Source organism: Bos grunniens, chromosome 12 (assembly GCF_055505025.1).
Source record: "Bos grunniens cultivar Pamir isolate PY7600 chromosome 12, Bosgru_T2T1.0, whole genome shotgun sequence".
Taxonomy (NCBI): Eukaryota; Metazoa; Chordata; class Mammalia; order Artiodactyla; family Bovidae; genus Bos; species Bos grunniens.
In genome coordinates, this window is record NC_141176.1 from 70466744 (window position 1) to 70487536 (window position 20793).

Consider the following 20793-nt stretch of genomic DNA (forward strand, 5'->3'; position numbering starts at 1 on the left):
ACCAACCACACCAAAGTCCAGTCTTCATCCAGAGAAGTTGATGTTATGTATATTGTGGGAGTGAAAGGGAGTCTTCTATTATGACCTTCTTCTGGAAAACCAAACAGTTAATTCAAATGAGTACTTCTCCCAATTAGATCAACTTAAAGCAGCACTTGATGAAAAGTGTCTGAAATTAGTCATCAGAAAATGCATTATCTTCCATCAGGATAATGTAAGACCGCATGTTTCTTTGATGACCAGGCAGAAACTGTTACAGCCTGACCTGGAGGATCTATCTCATCTTCTATGTTTACCAGACATTGCATCTTCAGATTTCCATGTATTTTGTTTTTTTACAAAATTCTATTACTGGAAGAAAATTTTAATTCTCTGGAAGACTGTAAAAGGCACCTGAAATAGATACAAAGTTTTCCTCAAAAAGATAAAAAGTTTTGGGAAGGTGGAATTAGGAAATTGCCTGAAAAATAGAAGAAGGTAATGGAACAGAACTTTGAAAAGGTTGTTCAAAAAAATTCTTGGTGAAAATGTGCCTTTTATTATTGCTTAAAAAGCAAAAGAACTTTTTGGCCAACCCAATACTAAGGCTTTATTGTCTTTGAATGTAAGATTTTGGCTTACGTTAAAACTAAAACTGTTGTCTGCTTGTCTTCTTTGAGATAGTGGATCTGTGTACTTTTCTTTTAGATTAGCCATGAATGTAGCCTTTTTTCAAGATGGCTTTTTAACATGCTAATAATAAAGTAAAGCTTGTGTTAAGAAAAACTGGCATGACTTGTATTTCTAATTAAGGTTTTTTTCCTTCAGGAAGGCATCAAAGTAGTTCAACCCATGTTTTTGGGGAAAATGGTTAGTTATATTGAAAACTATGATCCCAATGATTCTGCCGCTTTGCACGAAGCCTACAGCTATGCGGCAGGGCTGAGCGCCTGCTGCTCTTGTGGGCCGTTCTGCACCACTTGTACTTCTACCACATGCAGCGTGTGGGGATGAGGCTGAGAGTAGCCGTGTGCCACATGATCTACCGCAAGGTGAGTGTTACTTAGTACCATGGTGTGTACCTCCCCTCAAGCAACAGAAGCATTTTGGGAAAGTTCTCTGAAAACTAAAAATTTGTAACTGGGATCATTTACACCTTCCTAGAGAGGTTTGCTATTTGCATCAGGCCAATTTTGTTGTTGTCATTTAAGCAAACTTTACCAGTAAATAATGAAAAGTTTTGTGTTGAGATCGGGTCAGAGCTGCCTTTGATAACTTTTATCCACAGGTTGTTGCATAATATCCACTCAGCTTGTAATGGATTCTGATTATCAAATTGGTTTTCAATGTTTTCATACTTAAATCTCATAGCTGTATTTGTGGAACTTTTGTTGTTCATTAAAACCTTCTTTTACATTGATCAGATCAGATCAGTCACTCAGTTGTGTCTGACTCTTTGCGACCCCATGAATTGCAGCAGGCCAGGCCTCCCTGTCCATCACCAATTCCCGGAGTTCACCCAAACTCGTGTCCATTGAATTAGTGATGCCATCCAGCCATCTCATCCTCTGTCGTCCCCTTCTCTGCCTGACCCCAATCCCTCCCAGCATCAGAGTTTTTCCAGTGAGTCAGCTCTTCTCATGAGGTGGCCAAAGTATTGGAGTTTCAGCTTTAGCATCAGTTCTTGCAAAGAACTCCCAGGACTGATCTCCTTTAGAATGGACTGGTTGGATCTTGCAGTCCAAGGGAATCTCAAGAGTCTTCTCCAACACCACAGTTCAAAAGCATCAATTCTTCAGCACTCGGCTTTCTTCACAGTCCAACTCTCACATCCATACATGAGCACTGGAAAAACCATAGCCTTAACTAGACGGACCTTTGTTGGCAAAGTAATGTCTCTGCTTTTGAATATGCTATCTAGAATGGTCATAACTTTCCTTCCAAGGAGTAAGCGTCTTTTAATTTCATGGCTGCAGTCACCATCTTCAGTGACTTTGGAGCCCCCAAAAATAAAGTCTGACACTATTTGCCCATCTATTTCCTATGAAGTGATGGGACCAGATGCCATGATCTTAGTTTTCTGAATGTTGAGCTTTAAGCCAACTTTTTCATTCTCCACTTTCACTTTCATCAGGAGGCTTTTGAGTTCCTCTTCCCTTTCTGCCATAAGGGTGGTGTCATCTGCATATCTGAGGTTATTGGTATTTCTCCCAACAATCTTGATTCCAGCTTGTGTTTCTTCCAGCCCAGCATTTCTCATGATGTACTCTGCATATAAGTTAAATAAGCAGGGTGACAATATACAGCCTTGACATACTCCTTTTCCTATTTGGAACCAGTCTGTTGCTCCATGTCGAGTTCTAACTGTTGCTTCCTTATCTGCATATAGGTTTCTCAAGAGGCAGGTCAGGTGCTCTGGTATTCCCATCTCTTTAAGAATTTTCCACAGTTTATTGTGATCCACATAGTCAAAAGTTTTCACATAGTCAATAAAGCAGAAATAGATGTTTTTCTGAAACTATCTTGCTTTTTCGATGATCCAGCAAATGTTGGCAATTTGAGCTCTGGTTCCTCTGCTTTTTCTAAAACCAGCTTGTACATCTGGAAGTTCATGGTTCACATATTGCTGAAGCCTGGCTTGGAGAATTTTGAGCATTCCTTTACTAGCGTGTGAGATGAGTGCAATTGTGTGGTAGTTTGAGCATTTTTTGGCATTGCCTTTCTTTGGGATTGGAATGAAAACTGACCTTTTCCAGTCCTGTGGCCACTGCTGAGCTTTCCAAATTTGTTGGCATATTGAGTGTAGCACTTTCACAGCATCTTCTTCCAGGATTTGAAATAGCTCAACTGGAATTCCATCACCTCCACTAGCTTTGTTCATAGTGGTGCTTTCTAAGGCCCACTTGACTTCACATTCCAGGATGTCTGGCTCTAGGTGAGTGATCACACCATCATAATTATCTTGGTCATGAAGACCTTTTTTGTACAGTTCTTCTGTGTATTCTTGCCATCTCTTTTTAATATCTTCTGCTTCTGTTAGGTCCATACCATTTCTGTCCTTTATGGAGCCCATCTTTGCATGAAATGTTCCCTTGGTATCTCTAATTTTCTTGAAGAGATCTCTAGTCTTTCCCATTCTGTTGTTTTCCTCTATTTCTTTGCATTGATTGCTGAGGAAGGCTTTCTTATCTCTCCTTGCTCTTCTTTGGAACTCTGCATTCAGATGCTTATATCTTTCCTTTTCTCCTTTGCTTTTTGCTTCTTTTCCTTTCACAGCTATTTGTAAGGCCTCCCCAGACAGCCATTTTGCTTTTTTGCATTTCTTTTCCATGGGGATGGTCTTGATTCCTGTCTCCTGTACAATGTCACAAACTTTCGTCCATAGTTCATCAGGCACTCTATCTATCAGATCTAGTCCCTTAAATCTATTTCTCACTTCCACTGTATAATCATAAGGAATTTGATTTAGGTCATACCTGAATGGTCTAGTTGTTTTCTCTACTTTCTTTTAAGTCTAAATTTGGCAATAAGGAGTTCATGATCTGAGCCACAGTTCCAGGTCTTGTTTTTGCTGACTGTATAGAGCTTCTCCATCTTTGGTTGCAAAGAATATAATCAATCTAGAAGAAATATACAAAAAAGATCTTCATGACCCAGATAACCACGATGGTGTGATCACTGGACGAGAGCCAGACATCCTGGAATGTGAAGTCAAGTGGGCCTTAGAAAGCACCACTATGAACAAAGCTAGTGGAGGTGATGGAATTCCAAGTGAACTATTTCAAATCCTAAAAGATGATACTGTGAAAGTGCTGCACTCAGTATGCCAGCAAATTTGGAAAACTCAGCAGTGGCCACAGGACTGGAAAAGGTCAGTTTTCATTCCAATCCCAAAGAAATAGAATGCTAAAGAATGTTCAAACTACCCCACAATTGAACTCATCTCACACGCTAGCAAAGTAATGCTCAAAATTCTCCAAGCCAAGCTTCAAGAGTATGTGAACTATGAACTTCCAAATGTTCAAGGTGAATTTAGAAAAGGCCGAGGAACCAGAGATCAAATTGCCGGCCTCCACTGGATCATCAAAAAAGCAAGACAGTTCCAGAAATACATCTACTTCTACTTTATTGACTATGCCAAAGCTTTTGACTGTGTGGATTACCACAAACTGTGGAAAATTCTTGAAGAGATGGGAATAGTAGACCACTTGACCTGCCTCCTCAGAAATCTGTAAGTAATAGTTAGAAACAATAGTTAGAAGCAGACATGGAACAACAACAGACTGGTTCCAAATTGGGAAAGGAGTACATCAAGGCTGTATATTGTCACCCTGCTCTTTTAACTTATATGCAGAGCACATCATGAGAAATGCCGGGCTGAATGAAGCACAGGCTGGAATCAAGATTGCCAGGTTAAATATCAATAACCTCAGATATGCAGATGACACTACCCTTATAGGAGAAAGCGAAGAACTAAAGTGCCTCTTGATGAAAGTGAAAGAGGAGAATGAAAAAGTTGGTTTAATACTCAACATTCAGAAAATTAAGATCATGGCATCCGATCCCATCACTTCATAGCAAATGGATGGGAAAACAATGGAACGAGTGAGAGATTTTATTTTTTTTTGGCTCCAAAATCACTGCAGATGGTGACTGCAGCCATGAAATTAAATGATCCTTACTCCTTGGAAGAAAAGCTATGATCAACGTAGACAGCATATTAAAAAGCAGAGACATTACTTTGCCAACAAAGTTCCCTCTAGTTAAAGCTATGGTTTTTCCATTAGTCATGTTTGGATGAAAGAAAGCTGAGCACTGAAGAATTGATACTTTTGAACTGTGGTGTTGGAGAAGACTCTTGAGAGTCCCTTAGACTGCAAGGAGATCCAACCAGTCCATCCTAAAGGAAATCAGTCCTGAATATTCATTGAAAGGACTGATACTGAAGCTGAAACTCCAATACTTTGGCCACCTGATGCAAAGAACTGATTCATTGAAAAGACCCTGATTATAGGAAAGATTGAAGGCAGGAGGAGATGGGGATGACAGAGGATGAGATGGTTGGATGGCATCACTGACTTGATGGACTTGAGTTTGAGTACTGACTGACTGATTGGGTATCTATTTATCTGTTAGTGGACATTTGAGTTGTTTCTACCTTTTGACTGTTGTACATAATGGTGCTATCAACAGGGTGCACAAATGACCAGTCAAATTCATGCTCTGTTATTCTGGGTACATTCTGGGAAATGAAATTGCTGTGCTGTGTACTAATTTCGTGTTTGGTTTTTGAGGAAATGCCATACTCTCTTCCATTGTGGCTACATCATTTTACATTTTCTCTTAAGCATTGATTTTTCTGTTTAACTTGAAGACTAAATAGAAAGAATTTATGAACCATGATATTTTGTTTGGACCCATGGCTCCAGCTGATGGTCTGTTGAAATTGCTCAAGGTGGTCTGTTCAGGTTTCTCAGTTCTAGGGAATTTTTCTGAGCTTTTTGTCAAATCAAGGGATTGTACAGCACAGTCTGTTTTTTTTGTAAAGTCAGCAGACTGGCGTTAAGAACACAGGTTCCTCACAGGATTAGTATTTTGACTGTTATACTGATCAATTTTAGAATGAGGAAACTAAGACCAAAGTGTTTAAATGGTGTCATACCTGGTATCAATGACCGACCAGATTTATAGTCCAGGTCCCCTAATCTCTTTCCTTAAGGCGGCCTCTCCACTTTCATCTTGTTGTTGTTCAGTCACTAAGTCCTGTCCAACTCTTTGTGACCCCATGGACTCCAGCACACCAGCCTTCCCTGTCCTTTATTATCTCTCGGAGTTTGGGCAAACTCATGTCCATTAAGTCAAGGATGCCATCCAACTATCTCATCCTCTGTTGCCCCCTCCTCCTCCTGCCCTTAATCTTTCCCAGCATTAGGGTCTTTGCCAATGAGTTGGCTCTTGGCATCAGGCAGCCACACTGTTGGAGCTTCAGTTTCAGTATCGGTCCTTACAATTAGTATTCAGGGTTGATTTTCTTTAGGATTGAGTGGTTGGATCTCCTAGCTGTCCAGGGGACTCTCAAGTCTTCTCTAGAACCACATTTCAAAAGCATCAGTTCTTCAGTGCTCAGCCTTCTTTATGGTCCAGCTCTCACATCAGTACATGACTACTGGAAAGAAGATAGCTTTGACTATATGGACCTTTGTTGGCATAATGATGTCTCTGCTTTTTAATATGCCATTTAGGTTTTGGCTGAAAATTACTTAGTTTACTTAGTCTAAACCTACATTCACTTATCCTTCGGACAGGTCCAAGTTCATTGTGAAACAGAGTGGAGGGTTTTGCTTCTGTCTCCTGCTCCTCCCTTTGCTGTCCTTGTAAGCAGGGCTGCCGCCACATTGAATCGTTTAAGGATGAACATGGGTCCCCAAAGCCCTGCTGTCAGGCATCATCCTGCTCGTCCTGACACCACACAAGACCCCATGAAAACGCACTCCATTTTGCTAAGTTCTCAGACTGACTTGGTATCACTGTAGGAATCGATTCTCTGTATCTTTCTCTCATTTCAGTCACTGTGCCTGAGTAGCTCAGCCATGGGGAAGACCACCACAGGCCAGATAGTCAACCTGCTGTCCAACGATGTGAACAGGTTTGATCAGGTGAACTGCCCCTGAGGGATCATCTTCCATTTCCCATCCTTCTTCTTACTGGATTTAGCTTATTGGGATGCCAGGTGCCAGGGTATGGTTCAATCAGTGTTCTGTTGAGGACATAAGACAAGGGTTCTCTTTATCCAACGCTCATTTCCTCTGTGTGCAGCTTAGATGTGATAATATGTTTTGTCCTGTACACGAGAAGTTTGTTTTTCTGACATTGTCTGCAATATACTTCAGTAATAGGCAGTAGTGTTCTGGGACAGCTTGATTAGTGTTAGTAGAGGTCCTCCATAGAAGTTTCGTAGTGGCCCTTCTTGGCATGTGGTGTCAGTGTTGCTGCCTGAACTGTCTTCCTCCTCCTCTGCATGATGAAGGCCTGGTGGGCAGGGATTGTTCCTTCTCCTGCCCCCTGTTCAGTGCTGCTGCATAGGGAGCCATGGAGGAATAATGCCAAGTGAGTGGTCTCCAGCTTTGCACAACCTCCTCTCTGCTGTCCCATCATACCTATTTCACACTTACCTTATGAATAGATCACAATTCCAGGGTGTTGCAGCTGTTGGACAGATCTGCATAGAACAGTTCTCTTTCCTGGATGATCCTGGCCTTTAAGTTTGGGGGCTTATCTGGTAGCTCCAGGTAAGAGCTGGAGTCCACCTGCAATGCAAGAGGCCCGGGTTTGATCCCTGGGGTCAGGAACATTCCCTGGAGAAGGAAATGGTACCCCGCTCCAGTTATCATGCCAGCATAATTCCATGGACAGAGGAGCCTGGTGGGCTATAATCCATGGGGTCGCAAAGAGTCGGACATGACTAAGCGACTAACACTTTCACTTCTCCTTCAATTATTCACTCATGAAACATGACGTAAGGCCTCTATTCAATTTGAAGGATGAATAAGCCTTAATTTCTGCCCTGGAAAGGCCACAGCCTGTCCAAAAGGTAAATGTACAAGCAGTTGTCGGAAGTGTGGTAAGTACCATAATATAGGCTCTTCTGGGGAGATGGGGCTGAATTTTGGGACAGAGAGAGTTGGGGAAGCCCTGAGTTCATCTGTGTTGTGGATAAAATCAACATCTTCCATCAGTGGTGCTGGTCGGGTTCTCCCTGGATGTCCCTGAGGCTGGCCCTGTGCTGCCCCAGAACAGCGTGATCTGGGGTGGAAGCTTGGATTTCTGCTTCAGCAGGTGTAAAACTCACTGAGATAATTTCTGTTTAAATTCCTGTCTGTTCCTTCAGAGCAGATTGTTTCTACACTGTGTCCTTACTGTATTGTTATATTGTATGCAGTCCTGAGAAGGCTTGTCTTTCTCTTTAACAGTGAGGATGTTCTTCACTATCTGTGGGTGGGGCCACTGCAGGCTGTCACAGTGACCGCCCTGCTCTGGATGGAAATAGGAATGTCGTGTCTTGCTGCGATGGCGGTTCTCATCATTCTTCTGCTTTTGCAAAGCTGCTTCGGGATGTTGTTTTCATCACTCCGGTAAGAGAAACACTGGTTTAAAAAATAGGTGATAAGTGCTTAGTAACATGCAGCATCTGCTCGATGCTTGTGTTCAAAAACAAAACCAATGCCTTCTCTGGTCTCTTCTTTGAGTGCATTGTAGACCCTTCAGGCTTTGCAGGTGGAGGCTCCAGCCTTAAGCTGAAGGCTGATCTTGAAGAGGGAAAGGAGATGGCACTCACTGGCTCCTCCCACTACCATAGCTGAATAAGTGGAGTGTCCTTGAGCAGAATGTACCTACATTGACGTTTTGTAAACTTTATTAAATAGTAATAATCCTATAGGCTCAAATTTAGCTACATGTGTTTTTGTTATTCTTATGCTAGAGCAATTTTCAGGTATCTATTTTCATGTTTTGTTTTTAATTCAGTGTTTCCATTAACTTATAAGTGCCTCAAGGACAAGGTCAATCTTAATTAACTATGTCTTAGTAAAGCCCCACAGTCCCAGCAGAATATGTGATAGAACAGTCACTGGTGATGAAGGACCTAATGGCGAAGAGATAGACCTGAAGCAGGTCCCAGAGGGTTGGAGGTGGGTCATTTGTCCAGGCTGTCAGGTGGTGGAGGTGTTGTGCTCTTTGAAGTTTTTTTTTTTTTTTTTCTTGAAATTTCTCTTCTTCTTTTTTTTTTTTTTAATGACTTTACATGTGATATTTTTGTCTATTTGCAATTTCCTTTCCTGTCTGCTGTGAAGAGATGTCCCTCATCCTTCGAGGCCCTGTTCCAGTGCTACCAGGTCTCTGAATTTCTTCTTGTTCTGCTTTCCTGGTAGAATTAACAGTCCCATCTTTTCTGCTTCCCAGAACTTCTCTCCTATTTTATCACAGCACAGACACTGTCTTCCCATTAGATTCAGTGTCTTTCTGCCTTCCCTGCCCAGCTGCGACCTTCTTGGGCAGAGTTTATACCTGACTGACTTTGGGTCTTCCTCAGCCAGTACTGCAAGTTCCCAAGTTACTCCTTGAATTAGGCTGAATGGTTGACTTCTAGAAGTCTTTTTCTCCATTTTCACTTTGAGAAGGACCTGCCTGTGATGTCAGCACAGAAGAGCTGTAGGGAATCATCGATCCCTGGTCCCTCCCTTTGCCCCCTCCTGCTGCTGCTGCTGCTGGAAAGTTGGGCTGTGGTCATTAAGTCTCATCTCTCACGTCTATTCCCTCAGGAGTAAGACCACAGCTTTCACAGATGACAGGATCAGGACCATGAGTGAAGTTATAACTGGCATCAGAACAGTAAAAATGTATGCTTGGGGACAGTCATTTATAGACCTTATTACCAGATTAAGAAGGTACGTTTTTATACATATCACACCATATTTTTGTACTTTCCCCTCTATTTTTATTGACTGAAATTAGAAGGCTTACCAAGTTTTCAAATGAAGATGAACTTAAATACTATGAACTCCACACCTCACATGTGGCAGGAGGGTTAAGTGGAAGAGGGGATATGTCATTTTAACCTGCTGTTCCATTACCATCTTCTTAAAGGAAAAATTATATACGCTTCTGAAGACATACAGATAGCCAATAAACACGTGAAAAAGTTCTCAACATCATTCTTTCTTAGAGAAATACAAATCAAGACTACAGTGAAGGCGCTCCTGGGGAAGGGGAGGGGAGGGGAGGGGGCGGGGGCCGGCGCCGACGCGACCGGAGTCGCCGCAGCCGCCGGCCGGGCCGCAGCCGTGCAGACACCGCCCGCGACGCAGCCGCCTGCCACTTCTCTGCCGCCTGGCTCGGCGCCTCGGCCGTCTAAAAAAAATTAGAAAAAAAAAAAAAAAGAAGAAAAAAAGACTACAGTGAAGTATCACCTCACACTGGTAGGCATGGCCATCAACAAAAAGTCTACAAACAGTACCCTCCTGCTCTGTGGTAGGAGTGCAAATTGGCACAGCTATTATGGAAAAGAGGCTGGAGATTCCTTAGAAAACTAGGAATAAATCTGCCATATGACCCAGCCATCCCTCTACTGGGCATATGCCCTGAGAAAACCAAAATTCAAAAAGACACATGTCCCTCAATGCTCATTGCAGCACTATTTCCAACACCCAGGACATGTGCTTCCATAGGGGCCATGGTGCCTGTCTCTGTCTAATGTCTTGGTGCCTCACAATTTTGGGGTGTTTTATTCTCTTCCCCCACAAATTCATGAGCTCCTGGAGGGGACGGACTGTGTCTTTCTGTCATTAGCGGGGAGCCTGGTCCAGGACTTGTGGTTATGAATATTTGTTGAAAGAATGTTCAAACCCAGTCCAGTTGACCCACAGTGTTTAAAAGGGTGACGTGAAGCCGCTGTTTAGTTGGAAGTGAAGTGGTGATGAAGTGTGCGTCCTGGTGTTGGGACGGAGCCCCAGGCGTGCAGTGTCTCCATGTGAGGACTTGAATTCGTGCCTTGGATGTCGATGCTCCTTTTAAAACCTCTTTCCTATTCTCTTTTTCAGGAAGGACATTTCCAAGATTCTGAGAATTTCCTACCTTAGGGGAATGAATTTGGCATCATGTTTGGCTGTCAGCAAAATTATAATTTTTGTCACCTTCATCACCAATGAGCTCCTTGACAACCTGATCACAGCCAGCCAAGTGTTTGTGGTGGTGATGCTGTTTGAGGCTCTGAGGTTTTCGAGCACCCCCTACTTCCCCATGTCCATTGAGAATGTGTCAGAGGCCGTTGTCAGCATCCGAAGAATCAAGGTTTGGGGACAAATAATTGCTTTCAGTTGTAGGTGGATTTTTTGTAAAATGCCCTTTTGTTTGGTGTCACTGTGTTCCAATTAGGAGATATTTAACTCTCTCAGTGCCAAAGCTGGCAGTCTTCCCAGAATGTTGTAGGTGCCCACTTCTGTTCATAGGTAGAGTGAGTTACCGATACCGTAAGACTGGTTTTCATGGAGGGGCAGTAGTATATATAAGTAGCAGTAGCACAGGGCTCTTGTGTAGTGATGCCTGCAGAGTGATTAAAATGTCTAAAAGCAGGAGAAGCAAACAGAGTGCATCTCCTGTGCTAACCCCAGTGACCAGGCAGTGACTGTGCACAGTCCTGGGGTGTAAGATTCCTCTCTGGGCTGGGAGGGGAGGAACTTGCTGAGAGCTCCCTGCTGCTTGGACAGAAAGACTGGCCTCAGATTCACTTAATTCTCTGTGTTAAAAAATGAGTTCTTTCCCCCACAGATGTTTTGCTTGTTGATGTCTGAGCCACCTTTTGCATCTGCCTTTTCATCCCTGTCCCCTCTTTATTTACTGCTTAATCTTCTCTCTCTAGCTGCCCTCTTCTTTTCACATTTATAATTCCCACCATTATGTGAATTAAGAAGTTCCAGATCCAAGCTGGATTTAGAAAAGGCAGAGTGCCGGGGACCAGCCCCGGCTGATCCAGGGTATTCAAAGGAGAGACGGCATAGGCGAGGATCAGGAAACACTTGCTTAATTAAACGTTAATTAAGGATATAAAGAGTAATAGAATGAGGATAGCTTAGTGAGGAAATTCAGTGGAGAAAAGAGGCTGAAATAAGGATAGCTCAGTGAGGAAATTCAGTGGAGAAAAGAGGCTGAATAATTCAGCCAGAAGGTAAGAGAAAGAATGACATGGTGAGACCAAGTTTCGGTGAACAAGGCCCGCACTTTATTTTCCAAAGTAGTTTTTATACCTTAAGTTATGCATAGAGGATAATGGGGGAAGGGGTAGAGTCAGGCAGCAAGCCAGGCTTTCTTCCTGCAAACATATCATATGCAAAAGCTTAGGTGATTTGCATCATCTTCTGGCCCGGAGGCCTGTTAACATTTTAAGACCTTTTCTTCAGAAAACTTATTTTTCTCTAAAGGTGACTGGTCAGGAGCCACCCTCCAAAAGCATTAGATAAAGTTGCATTTCTACAGAGCAAAGGTGTGGTGGGCTATAACAAGAAAAAGAATTAACTCAAGGGTCCCAGGTTACAAACATTAAAGCTACTATTTACACCAACTATATTAATCAATACACTGCCAGGGACACAGCAGGTAAGGGATATGGAAACTTAGCAGTAAACATTGGCCCAACAAGTGAAAATCCCTTCACCAATACAATTTCTAATCAATCTTTTAACTATTCAAAAGAATCTGTGTTTACACAGTTTAGAACATCTCCTGCCTCTCACAGTTGGGAGGCTCTGAACAATCACATGTGGCCGGAAAAACCTATTCAGGCAGGCTAGAGGATTTCCAAAGGAGTTTGTAGGTTAAACACTGTCACACCCAGGAATTATTAACTGGAGCTGTAAGCTAACTTTTTTCAGAGAGGTAGTGGGGGACAGCCCCCCGTAAAGTCAGAGGTGTAGGTGAAAGCACAAAGCAGAAAGTAGGCAGACTCTGGTTTTGGGTGTAAATGCTCAAGAATTTCCAGGGGGACTCCTGAGGCTCGATCCCGCCTTTGCGTGTGCCGAGCCGCTTTCCTCATGACCTTTGTCATGGGCGGAGTTCCTCACTGGCTCCCAGCAGTGATAGAATTCCAGTTGAGCTATTCCAGATCCTGAAAGATGATGCTGTGGAAAGTGCTGCACTCAATATGCAATATGCAGTATGCCGGCTCCCGGCAGCAGAGGAACCAGAGATCAAATTTCTAGCATCCAATGGATCATAGAAAAACAAGAGAATTCCAGAAAAACATCTGCTACTGCTTCACTGACTACTCTAAAGCCTTCAACTGTGTGGATCACAACAAACTGTGGAAAATCATGAAAGAGATGGGGATATCAAACCACCTTACCTGTCTCCTGTCAAACTTGTATGCAAGTCAAGAGGCAACAGTTAGAACTGGTCATCGAATAATGGACTGGTTCCAAATTGTGAAAGGAGTACATGAAGGCTGTATAGTGTAACCTTGCCTTTTTAACTTATATGCAAAGTACATCATGAGAAATGCAGGGCTGGATGAAGCTCAAGCTGGAATCAAGATTGCTGGGAGAGATATCAATAACCTCAGACATGCAGATGACACCATCCTTATGGCAGAAAGGGAAGAGGAACTAAAGAGCCTCTTGATGAAGGTGAAAGAGGAGAGTGAAAAAGCTGACTTAAACCTCAGCATTCAGAAAACTACAATCATGGCATCTCATCCCATTACTTCATGGCAATAGATGGGGAAACAATGGAAACAGAAACAGACTTTATTTTCTTGGGCTCCAAATCACTGCAAGTGCTGATTGCAGCCATGAAATTCAAAGACCCTTGCTCCTTCAAAGAAAAGCTATGACAATCCTATACAGTGTATTAAAAAGCAGAGACATTACTTTACCAATAATGTTCCCTATGGTCAAAGCTATTGTTTTTCCACTAGTCATGTATGGATGTGAGTGTTGGACCATAAAGAAGGCTGAGAATGGAAGATTTGATGCTTTTGAACTGTGGTGTTGGAGAAGACTCTTGAGAGCCCCTTGGACTGCAAGGAGATCAAACCAGCCAATCCTAAAGGAAATCAACCCTGAGTATTCATTGGAAGGTCTGATGCTGAAGCTCCAATACTTTGGCCACCTAATGCCAAGAGCCAACTCATTGGAAAAGACCCTGATGCCGGGCAAGATTGAGGGCAAGAGGAGAAGGGGATGAAAGAGGATGAGATGGCTGGATAGCATCGCTGACTCAACAGATATGAGTCTGAGCAAACTCTTGGAGATAGTGATGGACAGGGGATCCTGGAGTGCTGCAATCCATGGGATTGCAAAGAGTCAGACATGACTTAGTGACGGAGCAACAACAAATACACTATATTATATGATTATATTGATATATACCATGAGCTGTAATAATAGTAATTATTAATCATGTAATAATAGTAATTATGTAATATTTTGTTCTATACATTATTTAATATGTTCTGAGTGAAAGTGAAAGTTGTTCAGTTGTGTCTGACTCTTTGCAACCCTATGGACTATACAGTCTGTGGAATTCTCCAGGCCAGAATACTGGAATGGGTAGCCTTTCTCTTCTCCAGGACATCTTCCCAACCCAGGAATCAAACCCAGATCTCCTGCATTGCAGGTGGATTCTTTACTAGCTGAGCCATAAGGGAAGCCCAAGAATACTGGAGTGGGTAGACTAACCCTTCTCCAGTGGATCTTCCTGACCCAGGAATTGAACCAGTGTCTCATGTATTGCATAATATGTTCTGATGTGAACTAATACTTTTTAGCAAAACAGTATTTAGACTGTTCAAAGTTTGCAGATCCCAGGAAAGCAATTGTTTTTGTTTGTGCTTTCTTCCTGCAGTTTAACAATCTGTTTTTTCCCTCGTTTCTGTAGAATTTTTTATTACTTGATGAAATACCACAGGTCAGCACTCAGCTGCCATCAGAGGGTGAAGTGATGGTGGACATGCAAGATTTCATTGCTTTTTGGGATGAGGTAACAGATCTTCCATTCCAAGATCATGACTGCTAACAGACAACTTTGACTACGATTTATTGGAGAATTTTTAGATTTTATCCATGGTGTAAAATGTGACTTGCTCATTTACTAAAAGTATGTTGCAAAATTTTTCAAAATAGGGACTAATGTTTGTATCTAATGGAAATTAATTATAAAATCAGCCTAAGATGTTTGACATGTTGTGCTTGCTCTCATTTTCAAGAGAACTTTCAAAGTATTATCACATTTTGATCTCAAAGTCCATACAATTGTAATGTTAGCATTTACAGAATTGGACAAACAAAATGCTGCAATGTGATATGGGTTATCTGAAAAACACACAACTAGTTTTTAAAGAGGCTTTGGGGAATCAGCATATATTTTTTGCCTTGATTTTCAGACCAGTTCATTATACACAGAGTGAGGCCATGATCTGGATCTTTGTTGGTAGAGCGGGTGCTCTCCCATCCTGAGCTTCTGGATGGTTCTGAATACTTTGGTGGCATTCAGGGTAGGAGGAGACAGCAGGTGACCGTAGTGAGCACCAGTGATTCCTAGTTAAAGGATTACGCTGTGTGGAAGCTGACTAGGAGAGCTGATGATTTCCAACACTTGGTTTATTTGTTAGGTTCAGTCAAACAGAAAAAACAACAGGGTCTGGTCTCAAGAAGTTGTCAGTATCACACGCCCAGTGCAGCCCCTTTACCAACTGAAATGCCCCGCTGCTCCCCGGTTCCGTGGTCTTCTGTGCTCACCCTCCTGTATCAGTGAGGATTGGTTAGGAAAACAGAACCCCACCGCGGGAGAGGGAGTTCCATGCAGGGAATTAGTTACGCAGATGATAAAAGAGGGAGAAAAAAGCAGTAAGGGCAAAATGGTGGTGTGTGAGACAACCCAGGGGTTATCAAAGGCAGGAAGCTGCTCCCACCCCCAGGGCTGGAGGGACTCAGGGAGGCGGCGCCTCCACCAGAGGGTCCACCCTCCAGAGCAGAGCCCAGGAGCCAGGCTGTCAGAGTGGGGACCACAGAGCACATGTCCTGACTGTAGACTTGTCCTATATTTTGTCCCTGTGACTCTGTAGTGCTCCCTGCATCCTGTTCACCTGCTTCTGACTCAGCAGCTGCCATCCCCACCGACAACCAGTGGTTTGTTCCCTCATACATGAAACCACATCCCTGTACCTTCTGTCTGTGGAAACTCACACAAGGTGTCTGATCTAACCTGAGAGCTTCTGATACCTTAATATGGTGGATTTACCTTCTGGTTGATGTTTCTCGTCATAATGCTCTTGAAGCATTTATAGAAAGCACCACTAAAATTCCATTATAAAGAACATTTCATGTGAATGCTAACACATACTTTGTATGAACTTATTAGAATTCTTTTGTTCCCAGCAAACATGTAGATTTGTTTTAAATCAGTTCAGTATATATTCTGCAGTTATTAACTGAAATAAAATTATCTGTATTCAGCAGTCTGCCTGTGCAGCAAATGCCTGTAATGTAGAATAAGGGATTTTAGTTGTACTATAGTCCATGTGAATAAATCAGATGAAAAATCTGAAAAGGTTTCTATATAGCTTCTAGAGTTAAAAAAACAAAACAAAACAAAACACATTATTACTAACTCAAGATACTAAACTCCTGAAGGAAGAGGGGAAAAGGCTGTGAGTTCTGTTGTAAGTCTCTTGTAAAATCTAAAGGCATATTATGATTCTGTTAGAGCAGAATTCAAAATTACAGAGATGAGAGGCTTCGTCAGCTATGTTTACACAAAAATAGATACAATGTTAACATTATTGTGTGTCAAGGTTTCCTTGGAGAAGGAAACGGCCACCCCCTCCGGTATTCTTGCCTGGAGAATCCCATGGATAGAAGAGCCTGGTGGGCTACAGTCCATAGGGTTGCAGAGTCGGACATGACTGAAGTGACTTAGCAAAGCAAAGCAAAGGTATTCCTCTCTAGGTAAATGATGATTATGGTATTGTAGCTAATTTTTACCACTTTCAGAGAATGGAAATTCTAAATATTTTCAACTGAATCTAGTCTAATAGCACTCATTAGAAACTAACAGCCATGGCACCATAATAACATTTTTCATGCAGTACCAGACTGTCACTACTGAGGGAGACACAAAAATGTGAGGTAAGCATATCTTTTCCTAGAAACCTTTGAAGCCAGAGATATTAAACAATTAAGGCACTTGAAAACATTAGGGATATGTATAAACTTGCGAGTAAAACAAACTATAGCTGTACCAGCAAGCAATGAAGAAATAGTAAATCTTCATTTTATGAACCTTTAATTATCTAAATGTAAGGAATTTTGGCTTAAGAAATGGTCAAGAGCAACTTGTCATTTCTTACTATATAATATTGAAAACCAAGTGCTAAATTCAGCCATTGTAGGGTAAGGAAGCTAAAACAAAAAAGCCTTAATGACCTGGAGCCTTAGTGAGCAAAAGCTCATTTTAAACTGACTTAAACCCCTCAACTAATCCTGCGTGTCAAAGGCAGGGAAGAGGATCCCTCTAAACCTGAAAAAACTAGTGATTCATAAGGAAACTAAAGAGATGAAAGTATGCATGCTTACCATACCACAGGAATTGGAACTAAGAAGAAAAAGATGGGTGAGAAGAAATAAAAAGTGCGATCTATTTACCTAGGGCAATCATCATTATAAATTGACAGTAATCTGATCAACTAAGATTTTTTCTGAAATTATACTGCTCACATTTTCTGTGTCAAAACTTAAAATGATTGTCTCATTAAAGAGTAAATGATTCTAAAACAACTTCTTTCTTACCTCATAAAAGTTACATTTTAAAAAAGCTCAGTGGAAATCTTAAGGTACAACAGTTAGGAAACTTTTTTGAAGTATGAAGGAAAATATGATTAAATCAACTTTATACTTTTTAACAGCCATAATAAAAATTTAGGGTGGTTCAATAGATGAAGGCTTTTGACTTCCTATAAATTATTTAAGTTACTCGGGCTTGAAATTAAGTAGGTAAGTTTTCAGTTAAATACTAACAGTGTAGTATCTTAGAGCAGATTTTTTATTGCCCACATCAACAGTTATATCCTCAGACCAACTTCTCCCTTCTTTAATGTGAAATAGCAAATCACCAGCATTTTAGGTTAAGTCTAGACTTTAAGGCATTATTCTTTAATTTCTAAGTGATACAAAGTGCTTTATAAGTATGAACAATAATCTGTTATACTTTACTATTGTTTTGTCCTTTCCATTCATTTTTTAAAATCTGGAACATGGCATCTTTTTTTCCATGTAGAAAAAACTGTTATCAAGCACAAAATTTTACTCTAAGGATACTAAATTTTTAAATTTATTCCACTTTTTAAATGATAGCCAAAAATCCACCTGATTGATGCTCATTTAGCACCTTCTCAATTCTGGTCACTAAAGTACATCCTGAGTTTGAATAAAAATAATGCATCTTTCAGGCTTTAAAATGACTACTTTTTAAAAAATTTTAATTGGAGGCTAATTACTTTACAATATTGGGCTTCCGTGGTGGCTCCACGGTAAAGAATCTGCCTGCAGTGCAGGAGATCCAGGTTCGGTTCCTAGGTTGGGAAAATCCCCTGGAAAAGGGAATGGCAACCCACTCTAGTAATCTTGCCTAGGGACTGCTAAGTGACTTTTCCTGCACCTGCAAAAGGGTTATGAGGCTGTCTGCACAGGACAGTGTTTTCCATCACTTACAGAATTACATTTGGCATGTAAAGAAGAGAGAATCTAATCCCACAGCAGAAGGCATTTAAGGTATAAGAAGAAGCCACAAATATTCATGCGGAGTACTTTAAATATTCCCCTTGAGCAAAATGATTTAACTGATTTTTCTTCAAGAGCGATGCTCCTATATGCATCCCTTGAAAAATTAAAGATCCCAGAATAGCATGTTCCATGTGGGACATATTGAAAGACGATATTTTGGTTTCAGTGAGTTACACTCCAGTCCTTGTTCATTTAGCAGATCCATTTTCAGAGGGTGAGGTTGGTGTTAGTCGCTCAGTGGGGTCCAACTCTTTGTGACCCCAAGGATTGTAGCCCTCCAGGCTTCTCTGTCCATGGAATTCTTCAGGTAAGAATACTGGAATGGTTGTCATTCTCTTCTCCAGAGAATCTTCCCTACCCAGGGGTCAAACCTGAGTCTTGCACATTGCAGGCAGATTCTTTACCATCTGAGTCACCAAGGAAGTCCATAGAGTGTGGTAATTTTGTTTTTAGATTTGCAAATCTATAGAGAAAGAAAATTACAGCCTACACACCCAAGAAAGGACAGCTCCTCCAAAGAACCTGGCTGCATCAGAGGCAGACTTTGGCGTGGATTGTAAGCTCAGAGTTAGTGGTTTTAGTTACACATGATGTGGCAGCTGTGGTGGGAGCTGTGGAGGGGAAGGCAGAGTTGTGGTGTTAGCTCTCGAATTGGTTGGCAATGGTGTGACAGCGGGCACAGAAAGAATTCTGTGTTTACCAACTGGCAGTGACTAACTCTGAATTATGTAAACAGTAGCATTTACCTTTCATTCAGTCCAAAAGGAGGTAGTATTAGCAGCCTTAGCATCAAAACAGGAAACACAGCTGTTGTGGTTTCCCAGATTTCTGATGCTGGAGAGGTGTCCCTGAGGAGTTGGCGGTACTGGGGCTATCGTGGTGCTCAGTAAAGCTGGACTGTAGTCACATCAGCACCGGGGAGGTGTCCTGAGCCGGTCATCACACAGAGCATGGCTAGGCAGCCCGTGGCCCAGAGCAGCAGGTGGGAGAGCCCAACAACACGTCCTCCATGCAGGTGTTCAACTGGACCTGGGCGCCCAAAGCTGTGTCTGTCCTTCTGTCTCCTGCATCCTCACCGCCCCCCCTCCCCAACCAGTGTGTGCGGGTGTCCATTGGAATTGATTTTGTACCAAACTATGCGTGGCAGAAAGTGAAGAGGAACTAAAAAGCCTCTTGATGAAAGTGAAAGTGGAGAGTGAAAAAGTTGGCTTAAAGCTCAACATTCAGAAAACTAAGATCATGGCATCTGGTCCCATCACTTCATGGGAAATAGATGGGGAAACAGTGGAAACAGTTTTAGACTTTATTTTTTTTGGCTCCAAAATCACTGCAGATGGTGACTGCAGCCATGAAATTAAAAGACGCTTACTCTTTGGAAGAAAAGTTATGACCAACCTAGATAGCATATTGAAAAGCAGAGACATTACTTTGCCAACAAAGGTCCGTCTAGTCAAGGCTATGATTTTTCCAGTGGTCATGTATGGATGTGAGAGTTGGACTGTGAAGAAGGCTGAGCGCTGAAGAACTGATGGTTTTGAACTGTGGTGTTGGAGAAGACTCTTGAGAGTCCCTTGGACTGCAAGGAGATCCAACCAGTCCATTCTGAAGGAGATCAGCCCTGGGATTTCTTTGGAAGGAATGATGCTGAAGCTGAAACTCCAGTACTTTGGCCACCTCATGCAAAGAGTTGACTCATTGGAAAAGACTCTGATGCTGGGAGGGATTGGGGGCAGGAGGAGAAGGGGACAACAGAGGATGAGATGGCTGGATGGCATCACTGACTCGATGGACATGAATCTGGGTGAACTCCCGGAGTTGGTGATGGACAGGGAGGCCTGGCATGCTGTGATTCATGGGGTCGCAAAGAGTCTGATATGACTGAGTGACTGAACTGAAATGAACTGATGCAGCATTTTAAAATGAACTATCTTGTTCTTTCAAGAGCTTAATAACATGGTCACCGACTTCTGTGTAAATTTCACTGTAGTTCAGAATACCTTGTTCTGTTGTCCTGGCCTTTCCTATGGAAGGACTGTGTCCCTTGCTGGGGTCATTAGTCATTAGGGCTGTCAGGTTAGGTCATGGGTGAGGGAGCCTTTGGAGGGGAAGGGGAAGACATTGGGGTTTTGGATAGAAGCTGAGTCTGAATGAAGCCCCTGCTGGTCTCGGAGGCAAAAAACAGATGTGAGCTCTGTAACTTGCTCTCCTAGACAGCCAGGTGGGCAGGTGGGCAAGGTCTCAGGGACCCAGGTCTCATTCATGAAATGATGAGACTTGGTGTCGATCTTTAAGTTTTAAAATAAATGCTTCCAGGGCCTTCTCTGGTGGTCCAGTGATTAAGAATCCACCTTTCGGTATGGGGGACTCTAGTTCCATCCCTGGTTGAGGAACTAAGATCTCAAGCTATGAGAGATCACATGAGAGATCAACTAAGATCACATGCTATGGAGCAACTAAACCCACACACCCCAACAAAGACCCAGAGCAG

General features: G+C 42.2%; 1 protein-coding gene across 1 annotated transcript in view; it reads left to right on the forward strand.

The window, feature by feature from the left end:
* Positions 1 to 20793, forward strand: part of LOC147361868 (ATP-binding cassette sub-family C member 4-like) — a 76837-nt gene that overhangs the window by 23514 nt on the left and 32530 nt on the right. Inside the window, 4 exon segments of the mRNA XM_086328625.1 lie at positions 7950 to 8111; positions 9297 to 9422; positions 10575 to 10824; positions 14404 to 14505. Of these exon segments, the coding sequence (XP_086184751.1) occupies positions 7950 to 8111; positions 9297 to 9422; positions 10575 to 10824; positions 14404 to 14505 (640 nt within the window).